The 22,312-nt window shown below is 34.9% G+C and overlaps 1 protein-coding gene across 2 annotated transcripts in view; it reads right to left on the bottom strand.

Moving 5' to 3' along the window:
- Nucleotides 1-22,312, bottom strand: part of AGTPBP1 (ATP/GTP binding carboxypeptidase 1) — a 190,880-nt gene that overhangs the window by 104,094 nt on the left and 64,474 nt on the right. For both annotated transcript variants that reach the window (XM_069575809.1, XM_069575810.1), the window contains 4 exons: nucleotides 18,302-18,339; nucleotides 15,435-15,643; nucleotides 13,749-13,926; nucleotides 1,496-1,593 (listed from right to left, as the gene is read on the bottom strand). In XM_069575809.1, the coding sequence (XP_069431910.1) occupies nucleotides 1,496-1,593; nucleotides 13,749-13,926; nucleotides 15,435-15,643; nucleotides 18,302-18,339 (523 nt within the window). The remainder of the gene's footprint in view (nucleotides 1-1,495; nucleotides 1,594-13,748; nucleotides 13,927-15,434; nucleotides 15,644-18,301; nucleotides 18,340-22,312) is intronic.

Genomic DNA, 22,312 nt, shown 5'->3' with positions numbered 1-22,312 from the left:
AGAAAGAATAAATTATACTCAAAATACTCTGTTTAATAGACATGGAAACATACATAAAAGAAAGGTTTCCAGCAACACACAAAACTTTAAATTATAAATTTAATGTTGATCTATGAAATTTTACTATCTCTAAATACTCATATCCCAATAAATCCAAACAGTTGATTTTAATATACCTCCTGCTATCTAAGCAACACTTTGTATACAGAATGTAAACTCTCCTGACCTGCCCTAACTCAGATTCTACCAGTTCATTCACTGTATCAAATCCAGAACCACCAACATACAGTTACCCCAGATTTTTTGCCTTGAACACCAGAGCCTGTAGCTTCCCTGGTAGCTCAGACAATAAGAGTACCTGCACTGCAGGAGAACCAGGTTTGATCCCTGGGTCTGGAAGATCCCCTGGAGAAGGAAATGGCAACCCACTCCAGTATTCTTGCCTGGAAAATCCCACAGATGGAGGAGCCTGGCAGGCTACAGTCCATGGGGTCACAAAGAGTCGGACACGACTGAGCCACTTCACTTTCTTTCCAGAGCCTGCACTGTTATTCTTCTTTGTAGCTTCTTGATGCCAGGATGCACACCATCATGTTTTCTAAACTGGCTACCTTTACAATTCTGCCAAAGCTTGCCTTGGTTATCACATAAAACTGGTTCTACATCTGCTGTTAATACAGAAATCTCCTTCCAGTATCTTAGACTCTATCTCCAAAGACAGTCAAATACTCAGTGTAAACCAATTTCAATGTAGCATTTCAAGACAAAAAGGTCCAAGAAGACAACAGTCAAACAAACGCCCTCTGCCCCCAAAGGTACTAAAAGCTCAAACAGTTGAAAAATGAAGGAGTTAAACAAATGTTTCTCTACAGATACTAAAATGGCCCCCTCTACCACTTAATAAAGCAAAATAAGCTGTGACTCAAACTTAGATTTCCTTAGCCTTTAAAATCTAAGTCAGAAAGTTTAGATAAAATCTCTCTGGTCTGAAAAGAGTGAAAATACCTTATTTTAAGGCCCTTTTCAGACAATGTATTTAAAGCAACATTATTTTCCTTTCAATTGCTTAGTGTCCACAGTTATTCACGATAAAAAAAGAAGTGGATAGAACAAATTAATCTACTGTTCCCTGATAGCTCAGTTGGGAAAGAATCCACCTGCAATGCAGGAGACCCCAGTTTGATTCCTGGGTCAGGAAGATCTGCTGGAGAAGGGATAGGCTACCCACTCCAGTATTCTTGACCTTCCTTTGTGACTCAGCTGGTAAAGAATCTGCCTGCAATGCAGGAGACCTGGGTTCGATCCCTGGGTTGGGAAATCCCCTGGAGAAGGGAAAGGCTACCCACTCCAGTATTCTGGCCCAGAGAATTTGGACAAAGAGTCAGACATGACTGAGTGACTTTCACTTTCAATAGCTATATATATCTACCCAATCTTTTTTCTACAATTGTGTATACATTCATAAAATTGATTGAAAACAGAAATTTATACCAACCTTAAAATTTTGATCTAGGTCATCTTCATTTTCAGTTTCATTTTCAGCGTCTAAATCAATATCATCGTTGTCATCACTTTCATCTACTACGTCATCCACTGTGATACAAAATGTGCTATAAGTAGGTCAGAGGTAAGCATTCTATAACATGCACATCCAAAAGTAGAATGTTATATATATATATATATATATATATATATATATATATATAGCACCAGTATCTCAATTACTAAAAGAAAAGTAAATTACATTTTCTTAATAAAAAATGTCTCTAATGTTGTCCCAGGTGTTGAAAAACCTATGAGATGAAGTGAAAATACTTCAATATTTGGAAAAGCACTCTAAAAATGTATGGGCATTTTTTACTAATGTTGGCAAGTTCTAAAAAATTAATGTCTTATATTGCAACAGCCTGAATGAAACATCTTATTTCCTATTTATGATACATTTCAATAACTACTTTCATCCACTTACAATTCACTTCCCATTTATTTCCCTCAATGACTGCCATGTACCAGGCACTGTGTTGTGTGCTGGGAATTTTTTAAAAGATGTGTAAATACAGTTTCTGCCCTCAGGGCGCTTATGAAGTTAAATACAGAAAGACTAAAAATAATTATAATATAAAAGATATATGCTAATGAAGGCATAAACTTAAAAATGCAAGGGAAAACAGGGATGAGAAATAAATACAAACTGCTTGGGACCAAGATTATTAGTAATCACTTCACAAAACAAGTAGTAAGCAGTATCATAGAGGAAAATATAGCAACTTTCTGGGTGAACTTAACAGTGTGTGAGTGTGGCTTTTAAGAAGAAGAAATGATAACCCAAAAATAATTTTAATGATATCTTTGGAAAATAATAAGTTAATCATGACTTAACTTGTATGCTTGAGAAAGTATTAGGAAAAGCAAAGAAGAATGAGAAAGTGAAGGGTATGAGAGGCCAAGTAGTTTAGATTTTCACCCAATGGAAGACAAGTACTAGGCATTTTTAAAAGGAGAGTGGTTTAAGGCTTTTGAAAAGATCACTCTGACAGGCATGAGAAACAGAACACATATGTGGAAGGGGACCAATGAACAGAGGAAAAGACGATAACTACCTGGACCAATACAGTAGTAATGAGGATGAAAAACGAACATACATTAGAGAAAGCCCAGGAAACAGAATGCAAAAATCCATGAGGGCATGGATGTGGGGAACACAAGGAAAGACACTTAGGGGAGAACTCTGAGAGGACTCATGTAAGCAATGAGTGCACTGGGACAAAGTAGAGAATATTTTTAAAGAATATGTTCCCACACTTTGCTTTTATTTTTTATTCTATTGAGGAATAACTGACAAATATAACTGTATATTAAAAGTACAAGATGTGATGATATATGGTAAATCATGGTAAAATGACTGTCAGGATGAAGATAATACCTCCATCATTTCACATGGCTAACACTGTTAATACTTTGTATGTGTGTGTACATATGGTGAGAATGCTTAAGACGTACTCTCAGAAACTTTCAAATGTACAATGCCATATTAGCTAGAATGGGAAAGACTAGAGATCTCTTCAAGAAAATTAGAGATACCAAGGGAACATTTCATGCAAAGATAGGCTCGATAAAGGACAGAAATGGTATGAACCTAACAGAAGCAGAAGATATTAAGAAGAGGTGGCAAGAACACACAGAAGAACTGTAAAAAAAGATCTTCATGACCCAGGTAATCACGATGGTGCGATCACTCACCAAGAGTCAGACATCCTGGAATGTGAAGTCAAATGGGCCTTAGGAAGCATCACTATGAACAAAGCTAGTGGAGGTGATGGAATTCCAGTTGAGTTATTTCAAATCCAAAAAAAAGATGCTTTGAAAGTGCTGCACTCAACATGCCAGCAAATTTGGAAAACTCAGCAGTGGCCACAGGACTGGAAAAGGTCAGTTTTCGTTCCAATCCCAAAGATAGGCAATGCCAAAGAATGTTCAAACTACCACACAATTGTACTCATCTAACATGCTAGTAAAGTAATGCTCAAAATTCTCCAAGCCAGGCTTCAGCAATACGTGAACCGTGAACTTCCTGATGTTGAAGTTGGTTTTAGAAAAGGCAGAAGACCCAGAGACCAAATTGCCAACATCCACTGGCTCATCGAAAAAGCTAGAGAGTTCCAGGAAAACATCTATTTGTGTTTTATTGACTATACCAAAGCCTTTGACTGTGTGGATCACAATGAACTGTGGAAAATTCTGAAAGAGATGGGAATACCAGACCACCTGACCTGCTTCCTGATAAACCTATATGCAGGTCAGGAAACAACAGTTAGAACTGGACATGAAACAACAGACTAGTTCCAAATTGGGAAAGAAGTACGTCAAGGCTGTATATTGTCATCCTGCTTATTTAACCTATATGCAGAGTACATCATGAGAAACGCTAGGCTGGAAGAAGCACAAGCTGGAATCAAGATTGCTAGGAGAAATATCAATAACCTCAGATATGCAGATGACACCACCCTTATGGCAGAAAGTGAAGAAGAACTAAAGAGCCTCTTGATGAAAGTGAAAGAGGAGAGTGAAAAAGTTGGCTTAAAGCTCAACATTCATAAAACGAAGATCATGGCATCGGTCCCATCACTTCATTGCAAACAGATGCGGAAACAGTGGAAACAGTGACAGACTTTTATTTGGGGGGGGCTCCAAAATTACTGCAGATGGTGATTGCAGCCATGAAATTAAAAGAGGCTTACTCCTTGGAAGGAAAGTTATGACCAACCTAGAAAGCATATTTAAAAGCAGAGACATTACTTTGTCAACAAAGGTCCGTCTAGTCAAGGCTATGGTTTTTCCAGTAGTCACATACAGATGTGAGAGATAGACTGTGAAGAAAGCTGAGCGCCAAAGAATTGATGCTTTTGAACTGTGGTGTTGGAGAAGACTCTGGACAGTCCCTTGGACTGCAAGGAGATCCAACCAGACCATCCTAAAGGAGATCAGTCCTGAGTGTTCATTGGAAGGACTGATGTTGAAGCTGAAACTCCAATACTTTGGCCACCTCATGCGAAGTGTTGACTCATTGGAAAAGACCCTGATGCTGGGAAAGATTGAAGGCAGGAGGAGAAGGAGATGACAGAGGATAAGATGGTTGGATGGCATCACAAATTCAACGGAGATGAGTTTGAGTAAACTCTGGGGGTTGATGATGGAAAGGGAAGCCTGGCCTACTGCAGTCCATGGCGTCGCAAAGAGTCGGACACAACTGAGTGACTGAACTGAACTGAAGTGAACCATGCTATATGTTAGATCCTCAGAACTTAATCTTTTTTTTTTTTTTTTACTTTATTTTACTTTACAATACTGTATTGGTTTTGCCATACTGAACTTAATCTTCTCAAAACTAAAAATGTATGCCCTGGGATCTTATCACCCATTTACCATTCTCACAGCTCCTGGAATCCAACATTCTATTCTGTTTTTTTGAAACTGTGTTTTTTTGTTGTTGTTTCAATTCAAAGATTCCACATATAAGTGATACCATACAGTATCTGTCTTCTCTGTCTTGCAAATTTCACTTAGCATAAATGCCCTCCAGATTCATCCATGCTGTCACAAATGATATTTATTTTTCTTATTGGCTGAATCATCTATACAAATCACTTTTCCTTTATCCATTCATCCATGGAAAGACATTAAGGTTATTTACAAATGTTGACTAGTGTAAATAACGCTGAAATGAACATGAGTATGCTGATATCTCTTTAAGATAATATACCATGTTACATTCCTACCAACAGAGTGTAAGGGTTCTGTTTTCTCCAAATCCTTGCTATTTGCTATCTCTTGTCTCTTTGACAATAGCCATTCTAAGAGGTGTGAGGGGATTTTTCTTCGAGGTTTTGGTTTGCGCTTCCCTGATGATTACTGATATACAGCACCTTTTCATTATCTTCTGGCCATTGGTACATCTTTCTTTGGGGAAAATGTCTATTCAAGTTTTTTGCCCATTTTTAATTGCACTGTCTCCCTTTGTACTATTCAGCTATATGAGTTCTGTGTATTTTTTATATTAATCTTTCATCAGATATATAATTTCTAAATATCTTCTCCTATTCTATAGGTTGCCTTTTCAATAAATTCTCCTTTGCTGTGCAGAATCTTTTTAGTTTGATACAGTCCCACTTGTTTATTTTAGCTTTTGTTGCCTACACTTTTGTTACCTTATCCAAGAAATCACTGCTAAGACCAACTACATCAAGGATCTTTTCCCCTAAGTTTTCTTCTAGGAGTTTTATAGTTTCGGGTCTTATGTGTAGTTTATCCATTTCGAGTCAATTTTTGGGACTGGTGGAAAGTAGGGGTCCAGCTTCATTCTTTTGCATTTGGATACCTAGTTTTCCCAGCATAATTCATTAAAGAGACTGTCCTTTCCCCACTTTGTGTTGCTGGCACCCTCATCAACACTTAGCTGACCACATTATGCTTGGGCTTATGACTAGGCTCTCTATTCTGTTCCAGCTCTTATGCCTGCTTTACTTGAGTACTGTACTATTTTGATTACCATAGCTTACAATCAATCCTAAAAAAAAATCAACCCTGAATATTCACTGGAAGGACCGACGCTGAAGTTGAAGCTTCAGTTGGACACAACTGAGGGACTGAACAACAAAGCTCATAATAGCTTGAAATCAGGAAGTGTGATGCCTCCAACTTTGTCCTTCTTTCTCAAGATTGCTTTGGCTATTTGGGTCTTTTATGGTTTCATATAAATTTTAGAATAGTATTCATATTTCCGTGAAAAATGCCACTGAAATTGTGATAGGGATTATATTGATTATGAAGATAACTTTGGTCAGCATGAGCATTTTTATATTAATTCTTCCAATTCAAGAACACAGAATATTTTTCAATTTGTGTGTGTGTCTACTTCAACGACTTACAACTACATTTTATTAATCAGCACACAGGTCTTCAATTCCTTGGTAAAACTTATTTTTAAGTGCTTTACTGTCTTGATGCTACTGTAAATGGGGTTGCTTTCTTAATTTCTCTTTCAGATAGTTCATTATTAGTGCATAGGACTACAACGATGATTTGTATATTGATTTTGTATCGTATACCTTTACTGAATTCATCTATTATTCCTAACAGTTTTTTGGTAGAGATGTTACAGTTTTCTAAATATAAGATCATGTCACTGCAAACAGAGATGATTTCATTTCTTCCTTTCTGAATTAAATGTCTTTTCTTTCTTTTTTCCTAACCTAATGGCTATAGCTAGAATATCTGGTACTTTGCTAAATAAAATGGTCAGAGTGGGCATTCAGCTTTCGTTATTTTCCTGAAGTCTTTATATCTCTTTCATTTCTGAAGGAAATTTGATGGGTGAAGTATTTTTTATTGACAGTTATTTTCTTCAAGCAATTTGAATACATCATCCTACTCTCTCCTGGCATGCAAAGCTTCTGCTTGAAAAATTTGCTAATGGGCCTACCAGGATTATCTTGTAGCTAGGTACCTTGTTACCTGGCAGTGCTAGCAGTAAAGAACCCACCTGCCAATGCAGGAGACATAAGAGTGGGTTCAAGACCTATGCCAGAAAGACCCTGTGGAGGAGGGCACAGCAACTTACTCTAGTATTCTTGCCTGGAAAATCCCTTAGAGAAGCCTGGAAGCCTACGGGCCATGTCGCAAAGAGTCTAAAGCAACTTGGCACACATGTACCTTGTTACCTAGAAGGTATCTCTAATTTTTTCTCTAACTGCTTTGAAAATCCTCCCTCTGTCTTCAGTCTTTAAGAACTTGATGATAATGTCTTGGTGAAGATCTCTTAGGGGTGAATCTATTTGGGAATGTTTGAGCTTATGCACCTAGATAGCCATACCTTCACCAGATTTGGTTAAGTTTGCAGCTATTATTTTTTAGAGTAAGTTTTCTCTCCCTTTCTCTCTCTTCTTCTTCTTCTCCCATTATGTAGATGTTGTTTCATTTAATGGTGTTCCATTATTCACGTAGGCCTTCTTCACTCTTTTTCTTTCTAATGTCTTTTTTCTCCTTTGCCTGTATAATATCCTGAGATTTGTCTACAAGTTCACAGATTCTTTCCTCTGCTTGACTAAGCCTGATACTGAAGTTCTCTACTGCATTATTCAGTGTATTCTTCAGGTCCAGAATTTGTTTTGTTCTTTTTATGATTTCTTTCTCTTCAATGAAATTCTCATTTTGTTCACGTATACTTTTCCTAAGTTCACTGAACTGTTTATCTGTCTTCTCTTGAATTATCTGAGCTTCCTTAATCATTTTGAATTCTTTTTCAGATAACTCCCAGATCTCCATTTCTTTAAGTTCAGTTACTGATGGTGCTAGTGGTAAAGAAGTCACCTGCCAATGTAAGAGATGCACAGTGGTAAGGCTCACTGAGGTTCTTCTGCTCTCCATGGGAAAAACTCTACTGAGGAGAACCTTCCTGATGCCAAACTGCCCTGGACTGGGAGATAAGTGATAGAGATAAAATGCTCCCTGTACTTTTCTGTGTGGCCATTCTTGGGTTTTGAGCTCTACAGTGTTTCTGATGCTTGTTCATTCAAATCTAGAGCTACCTGTGACATATTTTCATCACATTTTCATTTGCTATTTATTGTTTTTGCTGTATTTGCATGGAAGATGAGCACTGGAACCTTTTGCCCCTCTATCTTGCTGATGTAACCTTCTTTAGACTCTTTTTTACTTCTATTTCCAATGTGACTTATTACAGTGAAGATTATAAACTCCTTTCCACTCTTCAAGTATCTGTTCTCTCTTTCAATTCAGTATCTGAACCTCTGAGTTTTAGCTAGAGGTTATAGGTTCCAGCCCCCTTCACAGTAGTTACAGTCATATGATTAAGTTTTGGCCAACAGTATGTGAGGCAAAGTTGTCAATACAAACGCCAGGTCATATTCTTTAAAAAGGAAACTGCCCTCCATTTTCTTTCATTGCCGTTTTCCACACGCACATAAGGAAAACACCATAAGAGATGAAGAAAACAGAATCCTTTTCCTTTGATGACATGGTGGATAGATATCTACTGTCCAGGGTCACCTGACCTGCCCATCTTCTGAATGGATATGTGAGAGGACAAAAAGATCTATTTCATGGCAATATAGCAAATGGGCTCTGGAGACAGAATACATAATTAAAATCCTGAATCCTCCATTTACTAACTATATGACCTTGAACAAGTTACATAAGTTATTTTTGTCTAAGACTAACACTTTCTCTATCCTCATCTATAAAATGGAGATACCCACGCATAGTGTTGTTGGGAGAGTTAAAGGAGTTAATACATGTAATGTGCCAGGTGAAGAGTACATGCTATAAAAATGTCTGTTATTACTACTGTTGCTCAAGTGACAAGGGTACTATATACTGGGTCACTGTGTAACGGCAGTTCAGTCTATCCCAACTAATACAGTTACCAAATTGCTCTAAATTCTTTTGGAAATAAGACTGAAAAAAGTAACTATTTATATTGCATATAGTAACTGGGTCTATTTATGTCAATGTATTAACAGCAGTTAGTCCTAGATAAACAGAGGAAATGACATTTGGAAAAAGAATTGTTAAGAAAAAAGAAGGAACTGAATCAGAAGAGGCTACTGCAAATAAGAAAGAGAAAATATGTTTTTAATCTCTAGTCAAACCTGTCAAATATCTTCCTTTATAGGTATTTTCCTTTGGTTTCATACTCCAGATGGGAAATGCCATATAGCTTAGAGTATCTAAGACCTTCCTTTCTATTCCAATGATCTATTTTTATACCATCAGCACTAAAAATCAATTATTACATCAATAACAATCTCACAACTAAAAGCAGGGAATATAAATCATCCTTGTTAATTTTCAAAATGTTCTCGGCTCATTTATAGTAAAGACAAAGATACAGGGGGAAAAATACTAAAATGGCTATCAACAGGAAACCAGTTAGATAAATTATACAAAATCTGTATGATATAATAATTAAAAGGTATGAGTCAGCACTTTCCATAAGGTTTTGAAATGTATATTCCAATAGGATTTATTTTGTTGGTCCTATTGCTCTTAAAAATGTGATCTTCCCCTTTGTGTTTTCTAATGGTTATTGTGTACGTACGTATATCAAATTCATACACAAATAAACATACACATGCACCCAAAGGAAAGCTAGTGAATTTTATTTATTCACTTATCTTGTAAATAGTACTTCACTGAACTTTCATTTGGTCTAAGATACATTTTATAATTGATTTGCTTCGATTTTCTACATAAATAGCAAAATCCTCCACACACACTGACATAACTTTATCTCACTCTCTTAATGATTAGTATCTTTCCTTTCCCTGTCTTACTGATCTCGGTAGAGTTTTCAAAACAATGTTAACTAATAATGGTTGAGAGAGTCTTCCTCTAACACTTCCTAACTATTTGTGATGTTGGTTACTGATCTGAGTTAGATAATACTCAGCCAGCTTGGAAAATACTCCTTGATTCATTAAGAAATTTAATGTGGAACTAATAATAATTTTTATCAACTCCTTTCATGGCATTTATTAAGATAATCACTGCTTTTCTTTCTTTGATATATTGATAAATTTTCATTAAAGTCTTAATATTACAATAAACATTTTCTAAAATAATCCTTACGTTGTCAAAGTGTCTTATATCTGAAAATGCTGCTCAATTCAATTTGCTAATATTTTTTATTTTTCTATTTATCTTCATTAGTGACAATGATCTATAAATTGTTTCAGGTTTTGATTTCAGCATCATACTAGTTTCTAAACTTCTCTTTATTTCCCATGCTCTGGAAAATCAAGTATAGGAAAATTTCTTGAAGGTTGAGAAAAATAACCTACTGTATGACATCTTCACTGAAGACAACTTGACTGCATACTCAATTGCAGGTTTTCTACTATGTAAGTCAATTTTGAGTGAAAGTCGTTCAGTCGTGTCCAACTCTTTGCAACCCCATGGACTACACAGTCAGTGGAATTCCCCAGGCCAGAATACTGGAGTAGGTAGCCTTTCCCTTCTCTAGGAGATCTTCCCGACCCAGGAATCAAACCGGGGTCTCCTGCATTGCAGGCAGATTCTTTACCAACTGAGCCATCAGAGGAGCCCAAGTCAATTTTAGTTATTTATATTTCCATAAAATATTGTCCATTTCAAATATATTTTCAAATGTATTAACAGGAGGTATCTTTAGCATCCACTTAGATTGACTGGCTCTCCTCTATATAACTTACCAAGAACTTAAGGCATATTAAAATCACTCACTAATGCTGTGTTTCTATCAATTTATCCTTATTATTTAAATAATTATAGCTTTATCTATCTTTGTTTTAGTATTTGGCACACATTATTATCTACTTGCATAAAATCGTCTTTGCTATCTTGTTTTAAACATTTTGTTCTGTATGTATATATTGTAGGGTAGTAATGTCTTCCTCACCTGTTTTGAGCTGGGAATAACAGATATACAGTCACCAATCTGTTTAAGAGTTCACTCTTACTATTTCAAGAGTTTCCAGGATCTATCGGCTACTTAGATTTTGTTTTTAACCCAATCGGAGAGTCTCTTTTTTTACTGGGAGTATTTTATTCATTTAGATATATTATTACTGAAACTGATTTGTTTGTTCTTGCTTTGCATTCAGCATTCTCAGGATTTTGTACGCCTTTGAAGTTTTCCTGCTTGTCTATAGCAGCACTTCAAGAATTTTTTCCAAGAAAAACATACACATAACTTTATATAGAATTTCAAAGGGTTCTTAGTCTCTCAACTAGGAACTTAGTCCAGAACTGGACTTAGTCTAGAGACTAAGAACCATGGATTCCTATGGTTCAGTAGATCCTAGTCTATAGATCTCCGTTCTAGATGTTACTTTTACATTTTAAAACATATGTTTGGGCCATATGTTTTTCTATGTTTTTCCATAGAATTATAGTATTTCTATAATTACTATCTTACAAATATAGCAATATTATAATATTGATAAATATATGAATATAAATTATTAAAAGACCCAGTTTGTGACAGCCGTATATTATCTTTCATCAAAAATTAGTTGATATATTTCAAAATAACAGTAGAACAACTATTTAGTATTATAAAATTTAACAATTTGTAATGTTAAATACAATTACTCTACTACCATGTCTTCTGCATGCCTGATTTCTTAATTCATCACTAGCCTGGCTGGAGTAATATTTCATGTAATTACTTCAGGAAGGGGACCTGGGCAATATGCTTCTGTACTCTTGCCTATCTAAGAATATTTCACCTTTACATATGAGTGGCAACTAATAGGGTTCAGAAATCTTGAGTAAGAACTCTTTTCCTTCAAATCTCCAAGGAGGCTGTTTCACTATCTTTTGGCATTAAATGTTCCAGAGAATAAGTCTTATGGCCAGTTCAATTCATTCACTAACAAATGTTAAATTCACATTCATTATGTCTCATGCAATCTAATGGATGCTGAAGATAAAATGAAGGAAAAAACAACAGTTTTATCTTCATGGAATTTACAGTCTAACTGAGGAACATAAAAAATAATGAAAACTGATAAATATAGTGAAGTCTGATATGTGAGAAAGTGATGAAGAGGAGAAAAACTGTGTTTTCCATATGGCTATGCAAGTGTCATTAGAACCCTTCTCTCACATCTTCTTCCTGAAGGCTTGTTAGCTGATATAAGTAATCATCTCTAGTTCAGTGATACATCAGTCTGACCCTCAATCCAAAGCCAGAGAAACTGCATTTCATAGAAGGGTGAGTTAGAGCTGACACTCTTCTTTAATCTATTCTTTTCTCCACCACATTTGTTGTACATCCTATGTTTATTCCATGAGAATGCTCCTTTTATCTAGTTTTCAGATTCAGTACAGTTTTTGTCCCTCTATTTATTAAGTCTGTTGGTAATTTTAAGTGGAATAAGAATGGAATGGAATTAGATCACTACTTTCACTTAGCTATCTTTAATCAAGTCCCAGACTTAGTCTTAGACTTATACTTTTTAAAGGAAGTTTGTAAATAATCCATTTTGATATTCTGTGTAGACTATTTTAATAACTACTTTAGAAATGAAATCATAAGACTATACTCTGTGATATATCAATGATAAAAAAACTAATTACATTTACTTAAAAACTCTCAAATCACTTATTTCAAAGAATTGCTCTTAATTATAAATAAAAGATTTTTTTAAGTGATCAACTAATGAGGAAATACTTTAGAAATCTTAATAGCCTAGATTACTTTCTCTTTTTAATTTGCTGGCTCTTATCAAAAAAATTCTGTTTTTTTGCCCTCACATTAAGATGTGTAAACTCTTACTTCCTTTGCTATGCACACAGTATTGTACCAAAACGGCAAAGATTCAATTTACAATAATTTGTATTTTCTATCAGGTAAAGAAAGCTGAGCGCAGAAGCATTGATGCTTTTGAACCGTGGTGTTGGAGCAGACTCTTGGGAGTCCTATGGACTGGCAGGAGGGCCAACCAGTCCATCCTAAAGGAAATCAGTCCTGGGTATTCATTGGAAGGACTGATGTTGAAGCTGAAACTCCAATATTTTGGCCACCTGATGTGAAGAGCTGACTCATTTGAAAAGACGCTGATGTTGGGAAAGATTGAAGGCAGGAGGAGAAAGGGTGACAGAGGATGAGATGGTTAGATGGCATCACCAACTCAATGGACATGAGTTTGGGTAAACTCCAGGAGTTGGTGATGGACAGGGAGGCCTGGCGTGCTGTGGTTCATGGGGTCGCAAAGAGTCTGATACGACTGAGCAACTGAACTGAACTGAACTGAAGTAATGGTGCAAGTTTTGTTGAACATAAACTGTAACTTGTTCAGTGATTAGGCATTTTAACTTTTAAAAATGAAGTTCATTAAAAAGCTACAAATGTAAGCTCAAATATAATTACCTAAACATTTCTAAGAATGTTTATACATTCTTATATTTTGAAAATTTATGTAAGCTATCAAATACTGTTTCTACATGGTGCTGAGTTTTTCACAATTCACATTTACACATATGTAGCATATCCCACATTCCTTCCCTTAATCACTCAACCTTAATTTCTTATATTTGAAGAAATATTTATTAACTAAAAAGTAATCTGAAAGCATATCATGTTCATTAAAGCCTTCTTTTGCTAGGGAGATGAACAAAAGCAAAAATAGATAAACTCACACAATTCCAACAACCACTGGAAGCCAGCAAGAAGCATGTGGTCCTACCTTCAGGAGGTAAACTGTAGAGCTGGGCCACAGGTCCAGTCACAGGAATAACAGGTAACTGGAAATGGAAAGAACTTTTAATCGTTGGGAGTGGCAGGCGATTTTTAGGAAAGCATTTCCTCATTATCAGACTGGAGGTGTTGACAAGAGGATCAAGGGTCCTTACTGCCAAACATTCCTGTTTTATAAGAAAAGAAAAAAAAAGGTAATGTGCCTTTGGTGAATAAGTGAAACAATTTTATATTACTTCAGAAAATAATGTGTTAATAATTTTCAAAAGGCACATATCACAAAACTGAATATTTTTATATAATGATAAAGTAGCTTTGAATAATCTGAAATATCTCTTTGTAAGAACCTCATATGGCAAATTTGGCAGCAATTTTCCTCACACATCCTAACTTAGCAGAAATCAGTACCATGTTTGGTTCCAGAACTCACCAAAGCACTAATACCTATGAGTGACTTAGGGAGCATTTTAGCAAGCCTAGGGCATAAAATAAAAATTTAATGGAAAAGATAAAAAGAAGAAAAATTCATAAAGAAAGATATAAGAAATAAAAAGGAACGTGCATTTAGCTGAGCCTTTCTCAGAATTCTATCAGTTATCATGCAATAGCATCTCTAATAAATTAGCTGTTCGACTTAGAAAAGAATAGCCTGAATATCACAATTTTAAGTTTTAAGAATTTAATTTACTATCCTGGTAGCTAATCTTAAGAAGGGCTCTTTAATAGGACATTTGAAACTATTTCATTTAACACTGTTACTATTGACAATTGACACTTAGATGGCTTTAAATGGCACTTTGATAACCTGTACAATTTTCAACAGAAATCTTCACATCTGACCTGTCAAAACAGCTGAGAAACTAAGACTTAGAAATGTGAAGTGGCATAAACCGATCACCCAATCTCTCCCCATATACTGTCTATTTTAGGAATAGTAAAAATAAGTGCATATGATTGATCTACAATAAAAAAAGCTGAGTTAACATAAAATGTGTATTCACATATCTTAACTACTCCCACAAAAAGATTAGTTGTCATGTGTAAGACCAAGAGGGCACAATCAAGATGTTGGCTGGAATTTTCAAGAAGACAGATTTCATTCTAATAACTAGAGTCTTGTAAAAACAAAAGGGTTGCTTTGCAACATCCCCACTCCCCGTCATCAAGAGCCTTCTACAGATGCTAGAATACTATTGAGAAGGTTTATGCGTATGATGGCTGGCAGAACCAGAATCCCTAACTCCAAGTTTCACTTTTGTACCTTCATCATTTAAAAATATTCTCTCCAGAAAAAAGACACAGAGAACACTCACAAATAACATACCTCCCTTACCAGTCATAAAGGATTAATGAATATTTATGAAAGGAACATACAAAACTGAGTATAGATAACAGCAAACCTTAGAAAACATGGCTATATGGAATCCATTCCTGCCCGGGGCAGAGATTTATACATGTTCCTTCTACCTACGGGGGGGAAAAAATCTCATCTTGCAGAGATATACACTAAGTACTTTCTCGAACTTAGTCTAAGGTCACACGTGAGAAACGATTGTGCCTTTTGGTTTTCAAATTTTTTAAATATATTTATCATATTGTACTTTTAGAAATAGTAAGTTTTCTTAAGAATCAAATCCTATCATTAACAATAACAGGAAGAAAATTAAAAACTTACTTGCGAAGTGTTATAAAGAATTTTCATCCCATTGGCATCAATAAATGCTTTTCTTCCCAACTTGATGTTTGTAACACTTTTTAAACTCTGTAAAATTCCTTTTCGAATGAGCATGTTTCTATGCCGATTATCATGGCGGTGCCAATCTACATAAATTGTTAAAAGGACTTGGACATATCCTCTGTCTACAGCTCTCCTGGCATTAGTTTCTTTAACAAAAAAAATTGAAAAAGAATATTTTTAAAATAATAAGAGACACTGGTAAAGTCAAATTGAAAACATAACCATAATATTGTAATAAATTCTTATAATTCCTTTTTTCCAAGAAAAACTATGGCAACCACATATTTAAATATTTTTTAGGTAACAAAATAAATACGATAAGTTCCAGATAACTAAGTATAATTTTCCAGAAATCTGCCTATCTATTGTTTTGAGGTAAATAAATAACAAAATATCTTTAACACAATTAAGGTTGTATCTTTCCAAATGTTAATACTAATGAAACTTTCACAATTTTAAAACCTATTAATATATTAACTTTGATTATACCAAAAGGAATATATAAGCCTTTAACTTACTAGTTGTGACTATGATTTTCTTAAAAGCCACTATCATTATTGCAACTTCCATTACAACCTTTGTGTGAAATTAACTTTGTATGTAAGCACACTTTATTTTGTGTCTAGAAGAGTTAGTTTGCTAAGGTGTGGCTATCAGGCAAAGCAAACTAGCTCTTCCAAACATACAATAGAGGTATTAAGGACTTTTCACGTAAGAAAGCACCCCTCCTACCCCGTGAGTTTCTCCCAGCTCTCTAATATCAGAACATAATGTCTAAGAGGGCATTAAGAAGTTTGTTGATCTCAGTGTCTTTACCTATGTTTTAGGTGTGTATTAGCACATTTAAAACTAGTACTGCAGGCAACTAAAAGCAGCACAGCCTTACTGCTGCATTATCTTAATGTTCATGCCATGAGCCTGTTATTTTAGAGATAAACATAGATGAGGAAGAGACTGGTATTTCTAACTAAACAACCTCAGGTGAGTTGGTATTGCACATTCTCTTGCACTCTTATCATTGGCGCACCCATGTGGTGGTGGGTGGCGATCTATAAAAAGTTCAAATAGTTCTAACTAATAATAGTTTCATGTCTTTTAGACAAATATATATATTTTTGTTTGTTTGTTTGTTTGGAATATATAAACCTTTAGCTTACTAGCTTTTCAGTATCACCAACAATACTTAAAAGATATTACTTATCATAATGTCTTAAAAGACATTACAATTACTGAAACTCCTATCACAAACTGTGTTTCCAGTGGAATTCCCAAAAGCCTAAATGGTATTTACGAGAAATATTTAAATTCTTCATCGAAGATCAAATAAGAAACCTGTCCATAACACAAACACAGAGAGTGACCCTTAGTACAAAGCTATCTGCAATCCAGAGTCATTCTACTTGTCAGTTACTTTTTTACCATTGTGCTTGCCTACCATCCTCCTCTGAAGGAGAAAAAGGGAGGGAGTAAAAGAAAGATTATTATTTAAAACTGAAGAAATCAGCATTTCAATCATTTTAGGTTACTGATTTCTATAAACCCCTGAAACTTATGTTTTAGTTTTTCCTGACTTAGAATTAGTGACTTTGTCATTAGTGATTCTGCAAATTAGTAATAAGCTTTAATAAACATTTAGCTTAATGGGTATTTTAATCTACTCTAAATAAAAAATATATACCTATATTAATTTAAAAATTAATGTTTAAACGCCTTGAACAACAAAGGCAGGGTGGACACATCAAAGCAAGGCTACAGATATCTCTGAAATTAATCCAAGTATTCTAATCTTGGTCTACAGTTTATCACATCAAATATGAAAACAAAGCTATACAGCTAATCTACATGAAAACAAAGGTATACAGCTAATCTAATTGAATACTATGCATTTAAAGGACAAAACTGTCAACTGAACATAGCAGCTATAACATTAATACCTAAGGCTATTTTTTAATTTAATAAATCATTATCAAATATCAGATTTTCAATCAATTAATCATTTGTTACTATTCTTCTCATAATTCAAACTTAAGGGCAAGTTGGTCTCACCCTTGATAGACAGTTTTGGGGAAAAATGACATCAAAAGCCATCAACATAGATCTTTAGGATTGAATGTTATTATGGTTAAATACAATGTTAATTTAATCAACCAGTGAGAATGGGAGTGCTAAAATGTAGATATTGAGTATCATGGAGAGACAGATCCACACAATGTATAGATGGTTACTCTCCAAAAGCAACGTATGGCACATTTCCTCCAACACTTCAATGTCAAAGATTAAAAAAACAATGCTTTAGTTTCTAAATGCATTCAATAAACTCTAAATTTACATTAAGCCACTTTAATGTTACAAATCTGAATTTATGGTAGTAATAAAATTTCTAATAAGGAGGTTCTAATTAAAAATCATACATTTTATAGAGACAGTAGTTGTCAAAGATACTCTTCATAGTAAATGTTCTCAAGGCAAAGTTAGGGTCACTTTTTCAAAATGATACTATATTGTATTTACATGTTACTTTCCCATACTAACAAGGCTTTATATAAGTAATTTAGAGAAAGGAACTAAATATACTTGAAGAAATTACATAAATACACTGATAAACAAGTTAGAGCTCAATAAACATAAATGACATTAGTTATACATCAATCAACTGCACTAAAAGATAAAATCAACTTTGATGTTAAATTATTATGAACAAGCTTTATAGCCATTAACTAAATCTACATTTCCAGTTTCTTTAAAATAGTAGTTAGAATACTCAGAAAAACAGTATCTAGTATTTCTAGTATTTAAAAACTTACTTGATTTTAGCAATGCAGCAAGAGTGTCTAAAGCAACCCTGTCAACATGAGAAAACACAAACAACAACAAAACTAGTAAAATTAATCTACAATAGTAAAGTCATACAATCTTTTCAGATAAGTAATCAGTATCTACTCCAAATGTCATTCCTGGGCTACTCGGTTACATATGGTGCCTCTCTGTAGGCCTCACTTCCTTCAGGTTAAAATTGGTTATGAGGAAGTATCAACAAAGAAGCACCAGAAAATGTTTAAGAAAAGAAAAAGAAGAAAATGAACAATGTTTAAGTCTTCATATCAGAGGTTAGATGAATGGAATCATTGTACCTGTATCTGACTAGGCCAGAGTTCACAAAGGAATACTATTCTGACTGGGCCAGAGTTCACGATGGAATACTATTAACAATCATACTCAGAGTCACAAAAAACTTAAAACAAAAACAAGTTTTAACAGAGTTTGTAACTACAAAATTCTATAGGTATTCATAGCTGTCTCACTTCAAAGTATGTTAGTTCTATCAAGCAATAATCCTAACATTTAATGTGGTAACAAATATGAAATATTTTGGGACAAGGAGATCAGGGAGAGGATGTATGAGCCCTTAACATTTTTCAGCCATATAGCACCAAAGAGAACAATGACTTAATTCATATCTCAAAAATTCTTACTGCCTATTAGAGCACTCAGATTTTCTCTGAACATAAATATGCAGTTACACACAGTGAAATCAATGCCATTCAGCACCTTTAAAAATATATATATCATCACTGTGGAAAACCTGTAATTCAAATGCTTTTTTTAGAAATGAGTTACCAAAGAAATGGTACTTACTTTCAGGAACTTTAAAAATATAAGACTACATAGCACAGTACCTCTTAAGATTTCAATAAGGATAATTAATTTGCATATAAATATGTATATTGTCAAATTTAAGCATTTCACTCATCATTAAGGATTTGTTGAATGCCTACTAGATACCCACAGTAGCAGGTTCTTCATGGTTATAAAATTAGAAAATAAAATTAACTCTTACATAGATTATTTTATAATCTTGACAATGTAATAAAATGTACACATCTATGGAAAAGTAAAAAATTAAAACCAAAAATATCTACTCAAGAAAACAAAACTGAAAACAAGGGAATAAAATTAATAAAGCTGCACACCCATTAGTAGGACACATAGCATGATCAGATGATAACTTTTAAAATGACTTAGAAGATTTCGGATGGATACAGTTTTAAGATGGATGCTGGTTCACAGTAAAACCTGAAACAATAATCTAGGACTAGGCACAAAAGTGCTCATTTATGATAAATGCTCATTATTGTTACCCTCTAGAGCAAGCCGTTAACAATTATACTTCAGTAAAGCAATCATATAAAACTTTATTTATGATAACATTTGGAAGATAAAAGCAAAAGTGTATGCTCTAAAAAATATAAATTCATGCAACTAAATTTCTCAAACAATGTGCAGTTTTGGTAATGGCATGTTGAAAGTAAATGAAAAGTATAAAATTAAAACAATTTTCAGAGCACTGATTCATCAGTAAGAAACTTTGCATAAGCCTTGTAATTAATTACACAGTAATATGCTCTTAAGACTGTAAACTATCAGAACAAGGATGACTTTTAAATTGGTCAAAATTAAATACAGAACTAACTGGGCCTTCTAAGTAAAATGGCAATTGAGGGGAAAAAAATGAAAAGGAAGACTTCATTCAGTAAGACCTGACAAATGCCAAAAATTGTTCTACATGCTTTGTACGTGTTTTTTAGTTGTACGTGCTTTATAGTTTAACTTTTTTTTAATCCTAGTCTCTAGAATTGGCACATTTTATGAATAAAGACACTAAAGATTTCAGAATATAATATGCCTAAGGTCACATAAAAACTAAGTGTGATGAAAAATGACTAAAACGGTTGCTAAGAAAGAAAATTATGAAATCAGAAATGTCAGTCTCCTCCACAAAGATAGGTTGAAGTCCTAACCCCTAGCACCTCAGAATGTGGCCTCATCTGGAAACAAGATCTTTGCAGATATAATTAAGATGAAGTCATGCTGGAATAGACTGCTGATGCATCAAGGCTGATGCTCTAGTAAAAAGAGGGAAGACTATTTGAAGACAGAACCACAAGCTCACCATATAAAGACAGAGTCCGAGACTGAAATGTCGCAGCTACCAGCCAAGGAAACACTGAAGACTGCCAGCAAACATCGAAAGCTAGGGACAGAGAGGGGTTCTCCCCTACAGGCAACAAAGGGAACACCGGTCCTGTTGACAGGTTGATTCTGAACTTCAGCCTCCAGAGACAATTAATTTCTAACATTAGAAAAAATACTAAAGAAAAATCTCATAATAGTTGTGTAGGATACATTTTCCTAAACAAGACAAAATCCAGAAGCCAACACTCTTCCTCTACAGCCACCCTCTCCTCCCTGCATCCTACACTCTAGGTCATCACAGAGCATCAGGCTGGGCTCTTGCATTATATAATAACTTCCCACTTGCTATCTTCTATTTTACACATAATGGTGTAGATATGTCAGTGCAATGCTCCTTGTTCAATTCATCCCACACTCTCCTTCCCTGCTGTGTCCACAAGTTCTCTACATCTCCATTCCTTCCCAACAAATATGTCCATCAGTACCATTTTTCTAGATTCCATATACATGAATTCATATACAATATTCATTTTTCTCTGACTTATTTCTCTTTTTACTTAATAGGCTCTAGGTTCATCCAGCTCACTACCACTGACTCAAATTTGTTCCTTTTTATGGCTGAGTAATATTGCTCTGTATGTATGTACTCGATCTTCTTTATGCATTCATCTCTTAATGTATACCTAGGTTGCTTCCATGTCCTGCTACTGTAAATAGTGCTGCAATGAATATTCGGGCACATGCGTCTCTTAGAATCTGGCTTTCTCAGGGTATATGCCCAGTAGTAGGGTTTCTGGGTCATATGGTATTAATAGGTTTATTCCTAGTTTTTTAAAGAATCTCCATACTGTCCTCCATTATGGCTGTTATCAGTTTACATTCCCACCAACAGTTCAGGAGCATTCCCTTTTCCCAACACCCCCTCCGGCAATTGCTATTTGTAGATTCTTTGATGATGGTCATTCTGACTGGTGTGAGGTGATATGTCATTATAGTTTTGATTTGCATTTCTCTAATTTAAAATTTTAAAAATCTTAAGAGCACTTTGAGAAACATCTTTCTCCCTGCTGCTGCTGCTGCTAAGTCGCTTCAGTCGTGTCCGACTCTGTGCGACCCCATAGACGGCAGCCCACCAGGCTCCTCTGTCCCTGGGATTCTCCAGGCAAGAATACTGGAGTGGGTTGCCATTTCCTTCTCCAAAGCATGAAAATGAAAAGTGAAAGTGAAGTCACTCAGTCGTGTCCGACTCTTAGCGATCCCATGGACTGCAGCCTACCAGGCTCCTCCGTCCATGGGATTTTCCAGGCAAGAGTATTGGAGTGGGGTGCCATTGCCTTCTCTTTCTCCCTATTAGCAGTTCTTTACAACACATGTGAACCAAACAAAAATGCTCCGACATTTTCTAAGCCTTACACTCTATGATTTTTTCTTGATGCTTATTCTTCACACTGGCAAAACTGGGATATACACCCAGTTCCTTCTTCCCATCATGCCTGTTCCATAGCTCCACTAGATTAAAAGAAATTATGAAGTTTGGTGTAAAGTCATCTAGATAGTCTCACCAAGATGTTATTTTAAAGATATTTTTAAAAACTTCAGCACAGAGGAATTTCTGAAATTCTATGTCACTTATAAGTCTGTATGAATTTATAATATAGTCATCAAACAGTTACAGAAAAATATTTATTGAAATGCACATTTTACTGTTAATTAGAATTTCTCAGCATTAATATTTTATACTTCCTCATATATTTTTCCAATCTTCATAAGTCCTACACAGAATAACACAGCTAACAATGGCTTTAAATACAGTTTATGGCTTATTCATTTAAGAGCAGTGA

Source organism: Ovis canadensis, chromosome 2 (assembly GCF_042477335.2).
Source record: "Ovis canadensis isolate MfBH-ARS-UI-01 breed Bighorn chromosome 2, ARS-UI_OviCan_v2, whole genome shotgun sequence".
In the NCBI taxonomy this organism is placed as follows: Eukaryota; Metazoa; Chordata; class Mammalia; order Artiodactyla; family Bovidae; genus Ovis; species Ovis canadensis.
This window is presented reverse-complemented; position numbering and strand designations above follow the sequence as displayed.